Genomic DNA, 17989 nt, shown 5'->3' with positions numbered 1-17989 from the left:
CAGCCCTTGTTTAGGTGCATGCCTTCCAGCAAATCCAGCGCTATGATTCATTTTTACATGAGAATAGCATTGTCCTTTGGGATTTTCCAGCTTGGATTGGGTGTAATGATGTTAAAGCGGATAACCTCAAAGGTGAACACTGCAAAATAAAGCTGATTCTTAATCAGCATCTATATCTTGATTATTCTAACAATTCTTAAAGCGTGAAAGATAGATTCACCTGAGAAGATATTAAGTGATGTGCACTTTAATATATGTGTCATCCACGGTTCGATTGTTTCACTTTCTAAATTTAATTTAGAAAATAGAATAAATAAAATAAAAAACATTAACACATTCTGAGAAAAATAATTAAAACCGTGATGACAATGATTAACGCAATGGCTTATGGAATGACAGTAAATTTGACATATTTCTTTCATCTGACCACTGTAATCAATCTGTTTGTTCATATATATTTGTTCCATTCTCCACTACAGTAATTTAACCAATGTGAAAAAGGTCCAAACTTTACCCAAAAATGAAAATTCTGTCACTATTTTTCCCCATGTAATTACAAACCCATTGTTATTTTGAGAATTTTTGAAGAATCATCTCACAGCTGTTCCAGAAGAGAAAAAGCAACGAAAAAGTTTTTGAAACAACGTAAGGGTAAGTATAACGCAATTTCAATTTTCAAGAAGATTATTTCTTCAAAATATTTAAATGTCATCTTGCTTTTGGGTGAAAATAAACAGAACAAAAAAAATAAAATAAAAAAAATAAGAAACAACGCTTTTTTAGGACACTCCATTCTAAGGATAATTTCATAAAATTCAAATAAGCTTTTTCAGATCGCGATTGCAAAGTCTTTAAACAATGTTTTTCATGCTTGTTTAATGAACTATAAACAATTATTGCACATGTACCTGTGAAACAGTCATTAACAGTTTACAGGCAGTTGGATATTTTAATGGTCATACAAGTATTTATACATCTTAAGAAATATGTTGGAAATAAAATTTGTTTCCATTTTTGGTTTTTGTGGTTATATAAACATTCATAAAACAATAAAAATAAGATTTTTTTTTTTTAAGTGTTGCTTTACTGAAAAGGTTACATTTGTTCCTCTCCATACAAATATCTTTCAGTACAGAATTATTTAATTTGTGGAAAAGAATGTATCATGCAAACACAAAGTTTTATTGTTATTTACAGTTACATACAAAACAAGCATATTAGTTTATTACTTTTTTTTTTTTTTTTAAACTGACATTTGCGCTTAGCAACTCAATCCATGTACTGTAATTTAGATTCAGACTATGTACAAAATGTAGGCGTTCCTCTGCGGGCGATAAGGTCCTGTACAACTCAATATGAACTTAAAATCTTTCTCCTCTGAACTTCAAGGGAAAGACCTTAAAATATCTCCTCAAACAACATGAAACTTTCTGTAAAGTGTAAAGCCGACCAGGCTGTTGGACACATCAGTATGGGCCTGTGGGAAATTTGGGCTAATCTAATGCAGATCTCACTGTACAGAACATCAAAGGCACTGAATCGTAAATGAGAAAACCCAGTGACTTTAAGGAAGGAGAGATGGACTGCATTCCAAATGTCTGAGGAAAATCTCCTGATTACAAATGTATTTCTTTGAAGGTAGACTGATCTTGGTACTTGTATATTAATGTAATTGTCCCGAATAGATTGTGCATTGCCTCCCCCTGGTGGCTCGATCACGCATTACACCAGACGCTTGTGTTATGGAGGTCTCAATTGTTGCAAATCAACCATCAAACTTCATCCAGGTTCTTATTTCGTTTGTTAATCTTTCCCACAACATCCTGCAATTGGCCCACAGTCTCCATCATGTGTCGAATGCTGTCTTGGACATTTCCCATTCCCTCTCGCCTCCATGAAATTCTCAGTTCCTCGATCCATCTCAGCACTTTATCCAGTTGTTTCTGAGTTTCCTTCTGCTCCTCAAGCTCAGCGAGAAGCGCTTGCTTGGCGCACACCTCGGCTTCATAAGCCTGCAGCAGATTGGCGATGGAGTCCTGCAGCTTCATGAGGTCTTCTTTGCCTTCTGGGTACTTCTGGTGCAGCTGGTCATCGGGCAGCAGGACGTTGTGAGGGATGGACAGGACGCGGTCCATCAGCATCCCCTTCATGCGCTGAAACATGATTTCAAAGCGCTCCTGTAAGAACTGCCGCAGTTTTTGGGTGCTCTCACGGGCTGTCAGTCGGAGCTCTGCTGGCGGATCCTGGCCCGGACAAAATCTTTTCACGAACACAGACTCAACAGCGACCAATATGTGATTGAGGGAGTCTCGAAATGCATCATGAACTCGTACAGTGCAGGTCTCTGGGGTGAAGCCGAAGAACTGCGCTTCATACAGCTGGAGGGATTCAGATCCCACTGAAACTGGAGTCATAAGAGACACAGGTTAAGCCACACATATATTCACATATCATCCATACACTGGCAAAATGTGGAGTAATTCAAATGTTTCATGTTTTTAAAAGAAATCTCTTAGCTGACTTCTTATGCTCCATTTATATGATCAAAATAAAGTAAATATTGAGAAATAATTTTACAAACTGAAATGGCAAAGCCGATTTTTCAGCAGAAATCATTGCAGTATGCTGATTTGCTGACCAAGAAAACATCTATTTTATACATACACATATATAATATAATGTTATTATATTATATTAGTCGTGTCGTTGGATAGTTTCTAAGAGCAAAATGTTTCTCAAAACATTTAAGAACTAGCCGCATGAAACTATGACAATAACATTTATCTACATGTAAAACTCACTAAATATTATCTAACACTCTAGAGTTATATATATAGTAAAGCATTTTCCGCTCTTTTGTATTGTTCATGTTTTGTGAGTTGGTCGCACATTAAAAAAGGTTTAAACAACCGAATCGTGTTTTACCTCCGCTCTCTGCCATCTCTGCAGCGCGCGCGCAGTTCAACCTTCTTCGTGCCTCACTCAGTTCACGCGAGGTTAAAAGCGCAACATCGCCCCCTGGAGACTGGAAGCAAAACAGTGAGAACAGTAGAAGATTACATTACATCGATTTATCTGTCTGTCTGTCTGTCTGTCTGTCTGTCTGTAAACTGTAAACTTTCAACTTACAAAATTTTCATACATTTATGGAAAACCTTTACCAACCAATAGAAAAATGCCAAACATCTACTGACCGGGATAACACAGTAATTGACACGTTAGCTGACCAATCAGAGCAGTGAGCGCTTGAAGCGTTAACCAATTAGAATCATCAAAAACTAAAACCGCCTCCTTCATTCGCTTACCCAGGTGATGACGTGTCAAGAAGGTGCCGGAAGCAGCGTTGTGGCTCCAAAAAATGGCATACCAGACAATCCGACAGGAATATTTACAGATTCCTGTGGTCACTAGAGCTTATACCACCGCCTGCGTACTCACTACAGCCGCCGTGGTGAGTAAATGGATGAATATTAGGGTCTTAAGCGCTATTTTCTGCCGTGTCCTCGTACCTGTGCAGTTAAAACACAGCTTGTTTCCTCTGTGATGTTCTCAGGACAGTTAAACATAAACCATCCGGTAAAATGTCTGTGTATGTTATGCCATGTTAAGAGTAATGAATCTAAGGTTACTTGTCACTCGGTTTTGAGTCCTGTTGCTCTGTCTGCATGTTCACATCATACTTCCTGTGTTTACAATCATTCACAGTTAAACCTCAAGCGAGCTGCTCAAAGTGCATTTCAGTTTTTATTTCAGTGGAGCATTAAAACGTCATTAAACGCTGTTTGTTTACCTGCAACACGTCATTTGTATCTGATTATGGTGTTTACTTTGTGTCCACAGCAACTAGAACTCATCACGCCTTTCCAGCTTTACTTCAACCCAGATTTAATATTGAGGAATTATCAGGTAAGTGTCAAAATAAGTGTTTCTTTGAAGAACACTGTGCCTTGTTTAGAAATAATAGTCAGAACAAATGAATGAAATCTAACAGTTTATTGGACTTTTTTGGATCAGTAACCTTCGTATGCAATGCACTGCAATACAATGATGACTGAGTGATGTAGAAAAGCCTGTTGCATCGTATTTGATACTCTTGTTTTAAAATGATTTGAACATGATTGAAAAAAGTGCATTTTTTAATATAGCTAACAATATAAAAGGTATTCTTTATATTTTATAAAATCATTAAAGATTTCACAGCAAAAAGACACGTGTACCATAACCTAAAGGTTTTTTTTTTTTTTTTTTGAATCATAACTTTTACTTAATAAAAAAAAGAATAGAAATTGTAATTAAGATGGCAGAAGGCTACTTCTCAGTAAAATGTGTATAGAATGTATACAGTAGGCTTTATAGTGTTAATATTGAAGCATGTGATACTAAATCATTTGTGTGTGTGTGTGTGTTCATAGGTATGGCGGCTAATAACCAACTTTTTGTTTTTTGGTCCGGTTGGGTTCAACTTCTTATTCAACATGATATTTTTGTATCCTTGTTATATCATAATATATTCATAGTTGATTGTAGATTTAGCAGTGTAAGGGATGGTGTCTGAAGTTTAAGGTTTGTTCAGTCCTTAACTGGAGTCTCACAGGTACCGGTACTGTCGGATGCTGGAGGAGGGCTCCTTCAGAGGGAGAACTGCTGACTTTGTCTTTATGTTCCTCTTCGGTGGCCTTCTCATGACTGTATCCTTCACACTTTCTCAAAAGAGAAGCACTCATTTTATTTATCTGTATAGCAGATCAGATCAGATCATAAAACTGATTTGCTTAGACAGTCAATTTCACTTTTACTTTCTTAAGGACTTTTTAAAATGTCAAACATTCAAAAGTTTTATTAAAATATATATGCACTACCAATCAAAAGTTTTTCAACGGTAAGATTTTTATAGTTTTTTAAAGAATTCTCATCTGCTCACCAAGTGTGCATTTCTTTGATCCAAAATACACCAAAAGCAGTAATATTGTGAACTATTTGAAATAACTGCTTTCTATTTAAATATATTTTTTTTAAATGTAATTTATTCCTGTGATCAAAGCTAAATTTACAGCATCATTACTCCAGTCTTCAGTGTGACATGATCCTTTATTATCAATATTAAAAACACACTTTTTTTCAGGATTCTTTGATGAATAGAAAGATTCAAAGCATTTATCTGAAGTAAAAAGCTTTGGTAACACTATACACTATACCATTCAAAGGCTTGGAGTCAGTGTATATATATAAAATGATCAAAGGTGATGATAAAGACATTTATAATGTTACAAACGATTTCTGTTTCAGATAAATGCTGTCTTTCTGAACTTTCCGTTCATCAAAGAAACATGAAAAAATTCTACTCAGCTGTTCTCAACATAATAATAATAATAATAGTAATAAAAAATTTTGAGCAGCAAATCAGAATGTTTGAATTATTTCTGAAGGATCATGTGACTGGAGTGATGGAGTAAAAATTTAGCTTTGAAATTACAGGAATAAATTGCATTTGAAAATATATTCAAATAGAAAACCGTTATTTTAAATAGTAAATATATTTCAGAATTTTACTGTTTTTGCTGCACTTTGGATCAAATAAATGAATTGCAAGGAAGGCAATGTTCCAACTTAGGCATGTTTCTATTAGCATATAATTGCCTAATATGCTTTAGATCATCATCCTGTCTATCGAGAAGCCCACAGAATGAAATAATAGTTTGGTGGTACCTTGAGAAAAAAAGAAGAGGAAAATGAGTCACCTCTCACTCTAACCTCAAGATGTAGAAAAATATAGAAGCTGAATTATGAAAGATGTTTGACCTCATTTTATATTTAATAAAATCATGTGAGACATCTTGTAGAAACAACAGTCAAAACAGTCAAAAATATCAAATTTGCTAAAATAAAAAAAAAAACAACGTAATATATAAGCACTTTAAGATTTCAAGATGCATAACATACATTACATCTTACATTTGCTCAAATACCGGTTCTAATTTTCTTAATGGTTGTGCAGATATTTGGCATGTTTGTGAATCTTGTGTTCTTAGGTCAGGCTTTCACCATCATGCTTGTGTACATATGGAGCAGGAGGAACCCAAACGTGCGCATGAATTTCTTCGGCCTTCTGAATTTCCAGGCCCCCTTCCTCCCGTGGGTACTCATGGGATTCTCTCTGCTGCTAGGGAACTCCATCATTGTGGATCTTTTAGGTAGAGACTTATTAACTTGTCTTGTGCTGATACTTGCATTAACGATAAATCAGTCCAATTTTGTTCATTACTATTTGTCATTTTAATTTAATTTAAAATAATAATGAATGAATCTGTTGTTGGTATTATATGTTCTGTCTTTCCATTAAAGGCATCGCAGTGGGACATGTGTACTACTTTTTGGAGGATGTGTTTCCCAACCAGCCAGGTGGTGGCAGATGGCTGAGGACTCCCTCCATCCTGTGAGTGCTAATGTCTCATGTCTTCACAATGTCAAGGGGCTTAGATGTATTCAAGGGATCTGTTATTATTATTATCATCAATGTTTTAAAAAGAAATCACTTTTTCTAAAAAAAAAAATATTAAGCTGCAGAACCGTTTAAGATGATAATAATACTTTTCTTGAGCACCAAATCAGCATATTAGAAGTATCATGTGATTCTTCAGAAATCAGGAATAAATAGCATGCTAAAATATATTAAATTAGTAAAGTTATTTTAAATTATAGTAATATTTCTGCTGTTTTATTTTATATGTATTTTATTTATTTATATATATATATATATATATATATATATATATATATATATATATATATATATATATATATATATATATATATATATATATATATATATATATATAGACTTATTTCAAAACATAAAAAAATACCAACCTCAAAGTTTTGCCACACCATCAGTAACCCATTATATAAATCTTCTAGATAATATTTTAGTCTTTGCTTTGAAGTAAAACACCCTTTCTTTCTACTTCTCCAGTAAGATGCTGTTTGATACACCTGAGGAAGATGCCGACTACAACCCTCTCCCTGAGGACCGTCCAGGAGGCTTCGCCTGGGGTGAGGGTCAGAGATTAGGAGGCTAGTCTCAGCCCCCTGTGCCTGCCACCTATTGGACATCTCTGAGAGCAAGAGAAAGAAAATCTTCTTTTTCTCGACTTGTTTCTCTTGTGTACAAAAGAACAGGAGCTCCACCGAGCAAGAGGGAGACTTGTAGTTTGTGTGCACGGAAATTATACGCCTCGAATTGTCTGCAAGGCCCATAACGCTCCTCTGACTGTGGGCATGGGTTTAAAAAAAACAACTGACTTTTGATATGTTCCTGTTGCTGCCCTGAACAGCAGCGATTACAAATCGAGCAGCTGTGAAAGACAAATATCTATTGATAGTCACCATTGTACTTGTTTCTTTTTTCTTTTCTTTTTTTTAAGAATAAATGTATGGAATCAGTTTCAGAGAACTGCTTGTTTGTGTGTTGTTCTTCTTTTCCAAAAATCATTTTGATTCACTGGAATAATAAAAAAGGTACAATTTAATATAAGACATGAAATTTTTCAGTGCAAATCATTACAAGGCTTACTATATAAAGCATAGGCCTATTAAGATGTTTCTCAAACATCTTTTGAACTCGCATAAACACTTTCGCACAAATGTCTCATACAGTAGGATGCTTCAACAGAAAATGACAAATCAAATGACAGTTTTGAAAGATGTATTACATTTCTAAAAATGGGAAGGGAAATATCAGTTTAGATAAGTAAAAGTAAACACACCTGTAGTTTATATGCTATTAGAAACTTTCTTTGCTTAAATAATGTACAATAGTAGCTTGAAGGAAACATGCAGTTGATTTCAGAGTCTGCTCATGTGTCCAGCTGAAGGGAAAGTCATTGATTTTGTGTCTTTTACCCTATGTCATCATAGTCCTCGCTGTCATAGATAACAGGGATTTCAACGTCGTCATAATCCTCAGAAACAGCGTCTTGGCTTTTAGTCTCGACGGTGGTGTAGTGTGGAGTGAAGGTGGGTTGTTGGGGGGCAGGAAGGTTCAAATCATCCTCAACCTCCACATAGTCTGACGCAGGCTCCAAATCCTCATAACCCTGATCCACTGGAAATTCAGATAAGAAATTAAACTGGTTACATTTCTCTTATTCTGAGCTCTTATTGGAAAAATCCTATGGAAGTCAATGGCTATGATTAACAAAATGAGTAAATGCCAACAAGTTTTTATTTTTGGATGATCCCTTTAACACGAATGCAAACGAGACGAAATGTGCGGGATAGACTTTGAGAGACACTTTGTCCCTCACTGCCTCATTTTCATTCCTTTAAAAAATTAAATATGGCACTACCTTGACATGCAACTGAGTGCAATGGCCTGCAAACAAGCCTGCACTGGCCCTTTACGGGCCCACTTAGGACTAGCCTAAGGGCCCCCAGCGGGCTGCCTGCGCAGTGCCTCTGAGGCTTTGCTCATTTGGAAAATGTTGGCCCCTTAGCGCTGGCCATGCATGGGCAGCCATCATTTCGCCCCCAGGGAGCCCTCCTAGGCCCACACATGGCCCGCACTATTAATCAACAACAATACATCTGCTTCACTTTAAATTCTTTTCAGCTACTATAACTTAAATCTTTGGGAAAACCGTTATTATACATCTGAAATGGATGCAGTCACCACATAACTAATGTCTATACTGTCAAAAATGTACAGTAGTCAAAGGGATATCAAATCAATGAATTTATTAAATACAAAATAGAAAACATTCAATTCAAGTTAATACAGCTACATATAGCCAAAAATGTAAATACACAATAGTACAAAAAAGGCAAACAAAGCAATGCAACATTGTAGGATTTCATCATGTGAAAGCTGACGTGTGCGAAAGTCAAGTTATCTGTGGTACATCAATGTCCAAACACTGTCCATAGCTGAAGCTGGCTGATAGCAAATGATTAATCCAACCTCTTGTAATGAAAACAGCCACAGCTCTTAAACACCAGACTCTTCCTAACCAGGAACAGTCAAAAATAGTCCAGACTATGGTCACACGTTGAAAAGGTCTTTAAATCCATATTCAAACTGGACCATGACGTGGTGACCTCATCAATAAAGAGTCCTTCTAAAATGCACACAAATACACTGTCTTAACCCTCTGGTTGTGTTCGGGTCAGTTTGACCCAGACAAGACATTCTTTTTCCAGAAAATACTAGTTAATGTTATCACATTGGACTCAAACTTACTGACTTTGTTTACACAGGGTATAAGTACTTCTCAGAAATTTTAGGGGAATTTATATAATTTTTTATGGGTTTTATTTCATCTTGTCAGACTTGTGGTGTTCCCAGTCAAAAATGACCAGTCTACAAAAATTAGCTTATAAATCTCTTATTATGCTATATTATCACCAAATATTGGATTCAGTCTTTTAGTCAACTTGTTTTTGACTGGTTTTGTGTTTCTATTCGCATCTGGTTAATCATAGGCCTCATTTATCTGAGAGTAGGCACCTAATTTTTTGATTGAAAAAATAATTATTTATGAATAATTTTCACAATATGAGATAGAAAAATATGGAAATTTACACTGTTTATCACACCAGTGTGCTTTAATGTTTAATCAGGAAGTTTGCTTAGAAATGCTTTTATCCTGAAAAAAAAAATGGCACAAAGTCACACTTGTGGTGTTCCACACCCATTGAAAGTGAATGGAGAAGAATGAAAGTAAGAGAAACAAACTAGTGTTCAGGAGCATGTTGATTATGCTAACATATGTACATGAGTGCATGCAAACATAAAGGCTCGCAGACAGTTACAATGTCAGACTGATTAAATGATATTAGATGCCATTTAGGGTAGGATGAAATAGAGAGCGTGTAATACTCGCTATAGTTTGTATACATGAATGTGTGTGTGTGTGTGCGTGTGTGTGTTTGGTAGTGTGAGTATGCATACACACAAGCACAGGTCTAAGGCCTTTATTTTTGCAAGCACACATGTACAAATGTGAGCATAATTAACATGCTCCTGAACACTAGTTGTTTCTCTTACTTTCATTCTTCCCCATTCACTTTCAATGGCTGTGGAATACCACAAGTGTAACTTTGTGCCATTTTTTTTTTTTTTTTTACAAAATAAAAGCATTTCCAAGCAAACTTCCTGATTAAACAGTAAAGCATACTAGTGTGATAAACAGTGCACATTTTCATACTTTTTTTTTTATCTCATATTGTGAAAATTATACATAAAGAATAAGAAACACAAAACTAGTACTAAATGAAAGAAAACAAGTTGACAAAAATACTGAATCCAATATTTGGTGATATATAGCATAATGAGAGATTTATAAGCAATTGATTGTAGGCCGGTCATTTTTGACCGGGAACACCACGAGTGTGACTTTTTGCGATTTTGTACAAAATAAAAGCATTTCAAACCAAACTTCCCGATTAAACATTAAAGCATGCTAGTGTGATAAACAGTGCAAAGTTTCATAATTTTTTTATCTCATATTGTGAAAATTATACATAAAAAAATGCTTTTTTCATTCAAAAAATGAGGTGCCTACTTTTAGATAAATGTGGCCTACGATTAATCAGATGCAAACAGAAACAAAAAACCAGTCCGAAATGAAAGAAAACAAGTTGACTAAAAGATTGAATCCAATATTTGGTGATAATATAGTATAATGAGAGATTTATAAGCAATTGTTTGGAGGCTGGTCATTTTTGACCGGGGACACCACGAGTGTTATATGAATCCAAACACAACCAGAGGGTTAAACTCTTAGCATCAATCCAAACACAGGCCATACATACATGCAACATCTCTGCAAAAACATCAGCAATGTACACTTTTAAATAGAAAAAAGAAAGAAAAAAAACTCCTTTAGACTGGGGTCGAAATGACACATTTCCCAACCAGTACGCAGCACAATGTGCTCAGCAGGAGAACCATGCTGGCTACTTGTCACTTTGTAGGCAAAAACCCAGACGCGAGTTAGCATTTTAGCACTTCCGGTTCCATGGTCCCAGAGTCAATGGGTTTTTTGAATGGGATTTTGGTTAAATCCCTAAAATAAGGTCCATGGTTCACACAAGCTCAAAATACTTTCACGTTTTATTCTACGACATAAAACACACCAGTTACGTCCCACTCGTAATTTTTTTACACTGTTACGTTTCTTAAAAAAGACGGTTGCTAACAAACCGTCTTTTTGAATGTCTCGACAGGCCAGTTGTCTCCTATAACAACTATAGGAGACAACTGGCCTGTCGAGACATTCAACGTCATTACGCCAAACAGTTGATCAATTTACATTATTTTCCAGTCGTAGTATAATTTGTAATACAATAATTGTAGAATAACCAATTAATAGTTTCCCACATTTTATATTGTTGTATTTATATTGTCCACCGAAATGCAACATAAGTCTTCGGATGGAAGATGCTCTTTTTTTCACTTTACCACTGATGCAGTCTCTGGGTTCATACCATAAGCTAAACTCATATGATTATTCCTTGTAAACACCACATTTATTGGCTTAGTCGCAGTGAAAGTGAAACTTTAATGATGCATAGTGCTTAAAGCCACGTTAAAATTAAATGTTTATGGCCACATGAAGCTGTTAGAAAACATATGAGGATTTTCTAGAAGCAAGGATAAAATAACATTTTGTGTACTGATGCAAAATTTAATCCAATTCAGACGGTCAAGGTGTAATAATATGTAAATTTATTAAAAAGAATATAGAGAACAGAAACAACAAATCATAACTTGGAAATAAAGTTCTGGATAATAATAATAACCTTTAAATATAGAAAATGTAAATCCAATGTCAGTACATTTTTAATAACAATCCATTTATGATGGATTGAACCCAACTAGTATTAATCAAAACATTAGTAAAATTGTAAGTAAAACGTAAACAGTTATTTGTTTTAAATCAAAAATACCAAAGTATTAAGTATTAAAATATTAAAGTATCAAAATATAAAAGTATCAAAGTATCTGAATTTCAAGGTATCTGAATTTGAATAAAAACCTGTAAGATCTCTGAGTCTGAGTCTAAGAGTGGTCGAGTGAAGCCAAAGAAGAGGAAGTGAGCTGAAAGGATAGAGAGACCAGAGTCTCAGAAAGTCAAACCCTATTCTATTTTGCAGAGTCTATCTTATATACTGTTGTTCTAGACATAAGTCGTCATCTGGCTATCACTAATAACACCTGACCTTTAAAAATAGTCTAGTCAATGTCTCGATTTTGGACTTCTTCCTCTTTTAGATTCAAAGTATCATACTGATAATTCTAAGAAATATTGATACAAAAGAACAATACATGCAGTTCAACTACATATGCAAAACAGACTCAGCTGACTACGCAGTTAGAAATACTGTGAAATTACATATGAAATATACCATAAAGTTTACCAAAAACATTTTTGAATATAAAAATGAAACCTGTTAAATATATATATATGAGACAGATCATTACCAATGAAATATTAATTTTTAACTTTTGAAATGAAACTTATCATTATGAATAGAACACATTCTGAGTATGTGACTTCTCAGAATCTCTCAACAACACTTGGGTTTAATTTAAATACATAGACTTCTTCTCAGAATCTCTATCACCATGTGGATTTCTTAGAATCTCCACACACCAGTACCCACCCTAACAAAACGATAGTTGAAAAGTGGTACTTTATTCACTAAAATAAGTTTAATCTTACCATATCCAAAAACTTGCTCACTGTGCTGTTTTTTAATAGATTAAATGCACTAGAATTTTTAATGAATAGTACTAGTGGAGACACGTTTTTAATTACAATATTCATATTCATCAAGGATTTATTGACTTTTAATGCACCTTATTTCGAAATGTACAGAAATACGTGCTTTAAAAGTCCTTTAGTTATGATTATTTAATTTATTCACTATACTATTTACTATTAATGTCTCATATAAGTTTTAGTTTGGCTCTAGTTTCTGTATTTATTCCAGTTTATATGAAAAGGTTCATGTAGCGTGGGTTAAAATTAATATACAGACTAAATCCTTTTCACTGAACATGTTAAAAATAAGTTTGAAAAAGTTGTCAGAAACATGGTGGTGGTGACGTTGAAGGCGAGCGACTGTGGTGATGTAGTTCGTTTGTAGCCTAAGTTTAGCTTTTAAGTTCTGGCGCTTTTATTTAGGCTTCAAAATTCATCAAAATTATATTATTTTGTGAAGATTATTTTGATGGACAAAATGTGTAAGTCTCATGAACTGTTGTTGAACAGAGAGCTTATTTTTTGCGATAATCCAAAAGCCTATGGAAAAGTCCTATAGGCTTTTTTGTCGAGGGAACCAGTGCGATGCTAACAGCCGAGCTGCATACAAAGTGACGTCAAAACAATCCAACGCTCTCCATTGACTTTCTATTGCGGGAAGCTGCCTCCTTGTCATTTCTGATTTATAACAAAAAATGCTCCCTGAGATGAGGGAACGAGACATTGCTATGGGAATTAAATACTAAATACTAATACTATCCAAATACTACTGAAGCCTTATTGAATCACGCCAGTGAAATGGGCAAATAGCGTTCAAGCGCGCAAAATATGAGGGGCTCCCACTCTATATAAAGCAGTGCTTGTACGTCATCCATTCAGAATCTTGACTGAATCAACTTGGCATTCTAAGATCCTGAGCTAGGTGACACGGCAAATAAGAGCTATGTTCCCTCTTCTCATGGAACCAATGTTACATTAATAACCGAGAACGTTCCCTTTCGATTCAGTCACTCTACATTGCTATGGGAATGTATAAAATCCCGCCGTGTCACAGCGATGGAGACTGGCTCAACTAAGTATGTCAAGTTTCACAGACGAAACCGTAATGAGAGCGGCAATGATATTTGCACTCTTGTTAAACACAGCTCAGGTCTACAGGACTTAGTTGAAACCATGTAAAAGTCAAGAGGGGGTGTGACAACTAGATGATGCTGCTTCACACCAGGGGCGGAGTTAACGCTGGTAAAACAGAACGCCATCACAAATACACTGCGTTCCAAATTATTATGCAAGTGACATATCAATAGGATTTCGGTACAATAAAGAGTCAGATTTTTGTTTGTGTGGTTTTTCCCATCTTTTTAGATAACTGGTATAAATCTCAGACAGGTTTGTTCAATAGGTTGCCAGGTCTTCTTAGGTAAATGGAAACCCTACTTGAAGAGGTTGTTTCACATTATTATGCAAGTCACAGTTCTCATGAAATATGGTGAGGAAGAAAGATCTTTCTGTAGATGAAAAAGTATGAAACAATGCAATTTTTCAACCTGTGCAGGTTTCTCTTTGTGAGGTTTGGTTAGCAGTGACTAAAACACAGCTTTACACACAACTGTCAGTCTGCATGGAGAGGATCTTGAGACTCCAGTAGCTTCAAACACCTGTCTGCTGCTCAGCAGTGGCTCTTTTACACCTGCCATTACAATACAGTTCATTTGTTTGACAGAAACTTTCCTTAATAAATCTTTATCTGAAGTTTGTTCATTTCAACAAAATTGTGTTGTGATCACTGATCTATAATTGAGAACATTATACAAATCGATGGTTGTGATGCAACGGCTCAAATAAGCAGAGTATGATGGTTATCAAATCCTAAAAGGCGTGTTGAACTATTTCATAACAGTGTGATGAGCTGATAGGAAGCAGCATTGGATTGGTAGCGTCAGTACAGGGGTGTATACGACCTGGTCAAAACCACTTATGCATGCAGCACAGATCATAACTGAGGCTGAGAAGGCGGGTGTGCCGCTCGCACTGACAGCACATGTGAGGCAAGCGACGATACATCTAGGTTATAAAACCTTGCGAAAGTGTTGGGTAACGACCAGCCTGCCGCCATGCAAATGTTCTGAATATATATGCCATTTCCCCACACCCATGAGGACGTGAGCATGAACCCCTATAGGACATTCCACAACCTTAGAGCTATAAGCCAAAGCAATTGCGTAGACCAGGGATCCTCAGATCTGGACCTCGAGATCCACTTTCCTGCAGAGTTTAGCTCTAACCCTAATCAAACACACCTGAGCATACTAATCAATGCTAATCAATGTCTTTGGGATCATTAAAAATCACAGGCAGGTGACTTTGATCAGGGTTGGAGCTAAACTCTGCAGCGTATTGGACCTCCAGGGCAAGATTTGAGGAAGGGGGGCGTAGACGGTCCAGTGTGACAGCCTTTTCTTGGACACAGGCAGGCCTTTTGTGTTTCCTCTAAAGCAGGGATTCTCAGATCTGGACCTCGAGATCCACTTTCCTGCAGAGTTTAGCTCTAACCCTAACCAAACACACCTGAGCATACTAATCAATGCTAATCAATGTCTTTGGGATCATTAGAAAATCACAGGCAGGTGACTTTGATCAGGGTTGGAGCTTATCTCTGCAGCGCATTGGACCTCCAGGGCAAGATTTGAGGAAGGGGGCTCTAAAGCATACGAATAGCTGCTCTGAGAGTCTGAACTGTCTAGACCTTAAGTCATCAATGGACAGTGCCTGCAGGTCCCTAACTCACTTAACAGAGGCCAGCCCAAGCAGGAGCACTGTCTTGAGAGAGCGCTCTCGCAAACTTGCTGATTGTATGTGCTTGAACTGGGGTCCCATGAGAGCCTCAAGTACAAGCTCCAAGTCCCAAGTGGGTAGGGTGGAAGGGCAAGGAGGTTCAGCCTTCTAGCTTCTTTAAAAATCGTATGATCTTCAAAGTCATTTTGGGCTCAGTGATTGGGTCCCGTCTTGGGTCAGTATTGAAGAGGGTTCCCCTGCCTCACCTGCCGCAGTATTGTGTGGCCCTCTTACTGCCATCTTGCGTTGCCCTTATGATAATTCCATTGTCCGGCAATCGTTACAAATTTGGTCCCAATTTCGAACCCATTTTGGCCTTCAGCACTTACCAGTGGTTTCAACTATGAATTGCAACCCTTTATTCCCTCCTTCACTTAATGACAAGGCATTTAATATTTGGCAGAGAGCAGGGATTTCAGTTGTCAATGATATTTACATTGAGAATGTTTTTCCCTGCTTTTCTCAGTTGAAACAAAAATTCTCTCTCTCTCTAGTGCACAATTTTTTAGATATTTGCAGCTCCAAAATTTTGTTAAAAACTCATTCCCTGATTTTCTGAATCTTCCTCCAAAATCTTTGCTTGATCAGATTCTTGAAGCAGCCTTAGATAAAAAGGGTGTTTTGTCTATGCTTTACATGCTGATTTCCTCCATTTCCACTTCCTCTCTTTTATTAAACAAGCTAAAAAAAGCTTTAAAAAAACAGAACTACATCGACCCCAACAAAATCAAGCGTTTAGGACACAAAACTAGAGCGCAATGTGTCATATTACTTTGAGATCTACACCCACTAGAGGGAAATGTAATCGGCAACAGGAAACTTTCATTATTTTTTATCCATGTCAAAGGATTATTTCACCACCATTTGTGAATCTGAGAGGAGGAGATATATTAAGAAACAAAATTTTATTGGTCTATGTCAGTGCCCCTTTTCCTAACCTTCCTTTTGTTTGAGAAATGATACAAATGAACGGCCCAATGTAAAAATACCCTGACATCAACTATTTGTGTCCTAAATGCTTGTTTTTTTTAGGTCAACAGCTTATAAAAATGTAGTTCTGGGTATTTTAGCTAGTTTACTGTACACTTTGTCACAGAAGCTTTTAGGCATTGCTCTGTTTTTTGTTATAAGTCAGAAATGACAAGGAGGCAGCTTCCCGCAATAGAAAGTCAATGGAGAGCATTGGATTGTTTCCCCCCCGGTGGGCGTGGTTTTCAGATTATGACGCGTGTCACTCTGTCTCTATTGCTAACTCCCTCTACCCAGCTGGCTTTACTTAAGGCAGGAGTCTCCAACCCTGCTCCTGGAGAGCTACTGTCCTGCAGATTTCAGCTCCAACCCCAATCAAACACACCTGAACCAGCTAATCAAGGTGTTCAGGGCTACTTGATAATACAGACAGGTGTGTTGGAGCAGGGTTGGAACTGAAGTCTGCAGGATGGTAGCTCTCCAGGAGCAGGGTTGGAGACCCCTGCCTTAAGGAAACCTAAAACACCCTAGCACCAATAGTGGTAAGAAAACAGGAAGAAAACTGCCCACAATATTCTAATTAACAGGCTCATGTCTGTTACACCTCAAATATGGCTGTGAGAACCACTTTACTGCAGAGTTTAGCTCCAACTTTGATCAAACCCATCTGTGATTTTCTAATGATCCTGAAGACATGTTCAGGTATGTTTGATTAAGGTTAGAACTAAAGTCTGCAGGAAAGTGGATCTCGTGAGCCAGATGTGAGGATCCCTGGCCTATATGAAACAATAGGTTCTGAAAAGGTCTCTTTTATGGCGCTTTTTCACTGCATGGTACGGCACAGTATGGTTAATTTTGGGGGGTTTTCCACTGGGTACAGTACCTGGTTCTTTTTTTAGTACCACCTCGGTTGAGGTTCCAAGTGAACCGTACCATTACCAAAACGTGACGTGAAACCACCTCGGCCCGAGTCACTGATCATATATATATATATATATATATATATATATATATATATATATATATATATATATATATATATATATATATATATATATATATATAATAAATATTCACAGTACACATATATTATGCAAACAAAAACTGTTATTTTGAATGCGATTAATCACGATTAATTGTTTGACAGCACTAATTTGAAATATTTATAGCTGCTTAAAGATAATTCTGAGATGAGTACATATAAAAACAAAACTCACCAGATTCCATGGATTTGAACTGATCTCTGGGAGGTAAAGGTGGTTTCTCTATCTCAAAGTCTTTATGATGAACTTGGTTGTTCCTGTAATGAAAAACGTAATTTATTGTAAACACATTATGGTGTAGTAAGCATCTAGTCTTATATAAGCTTGACAGACTTACTGGTTTTTTATATTTCTGTCACTGTCATGATTTGGTTTTGT

The 17989-nt window shown here is 36.4% G+C and overlaps 2 protein-coding genes across 2 annotated transcripts; one reads left to right on the top strand and one right to left on the bottom strand.

The window, feature by feature from the left end:
- Nucleotides 1-935: 935 nt before the first annotated feature.
- LOC109058535 (protein MIS12 homolog) lies at nt 936-3081 on the bottom strand. Its single transcript, XM_042724932.1, has 2 exons — nt 2926-3081; nt 936-2404 (listed from the first exon to the last, which is right to left on the bottom strand). The coding sequence occupies exons 1-2, from the start codon at nt 2939-2941 to the stop codon at nt 1773-1775; spliced, it is 648 nt and encodes a 215-aa protein (XP_042580866.1). The 5' UTR covers nt 2942-3081; the 3' UTR covers nt 936-1772.
- Nucleotides 3082-3292: 211 nt separating this feature from the next.
- LOC109098883 (derlin-2) lies at nt 3293-7450 on the top strand. The gene is made up of 7 exons (XM_042724931.1): nt 3293-3451; nt 3841-3906; nt 4413-4486; nt 4595-4688; nt 5996-6191; nt 6343-6433; nt 6971-7450. Exons 1-7 carry the CDS (start codon nt 3359-3361, stop codon nt 7074-7076), a joined length of 720 nt encoding a protein of 239 aa, XP_042580865.1. The 5' UTR covers nt 3293-3358; the 3' UTR covers nt 7077-7450.
- The last annotated feature ends 10539 nt before the right edge of the window (nt 7451-17989 follow it).

This window comes from Cyprinus carpio, chromosome B5, assembly GCF_018340385.1.
Source record: "Cyprinus carpio isolate SPL01 chromosome B5, ASM1834038v1, whole genome shotgun sequence".
Classification (NCBI taxonomy): Eukaryota; Metazoa; Chordata; class Actinopteri; order Cypriniformes; family Cyprinidae; genus Cyprinus; species Cyprinus carpio.
The sequence above is the reverse complement of the archived record's forward strand: the minus strand, read 5'-3'. Positions and strand labels throughout refer to the sequence as shown.

Bases quoted from the DNA above. Each gene is read 5' to 3' on its own strand.
- LOC109098883 (XM_042724931.1), top strand. From the start codon at position 3,359: ATGGCATACCAGACAATCCGACAGGAATATTTACAGATTCCTGTGGTC. The intron at 6,192-6,342 runs GTAGAGACTTAT...TTTCCATTAAAG, and splicing joins CATCATTGTGGATCTTTTAG to GCATCGCAGTGGGACATGTG. The intron at 6,434-6,970 runs GTGAGTGCTAAT...CTACTTCTCCAG, and splicing joins CTGAGGACTCCCTCCATCCT to TAAGATGCTGTTTGATACAC.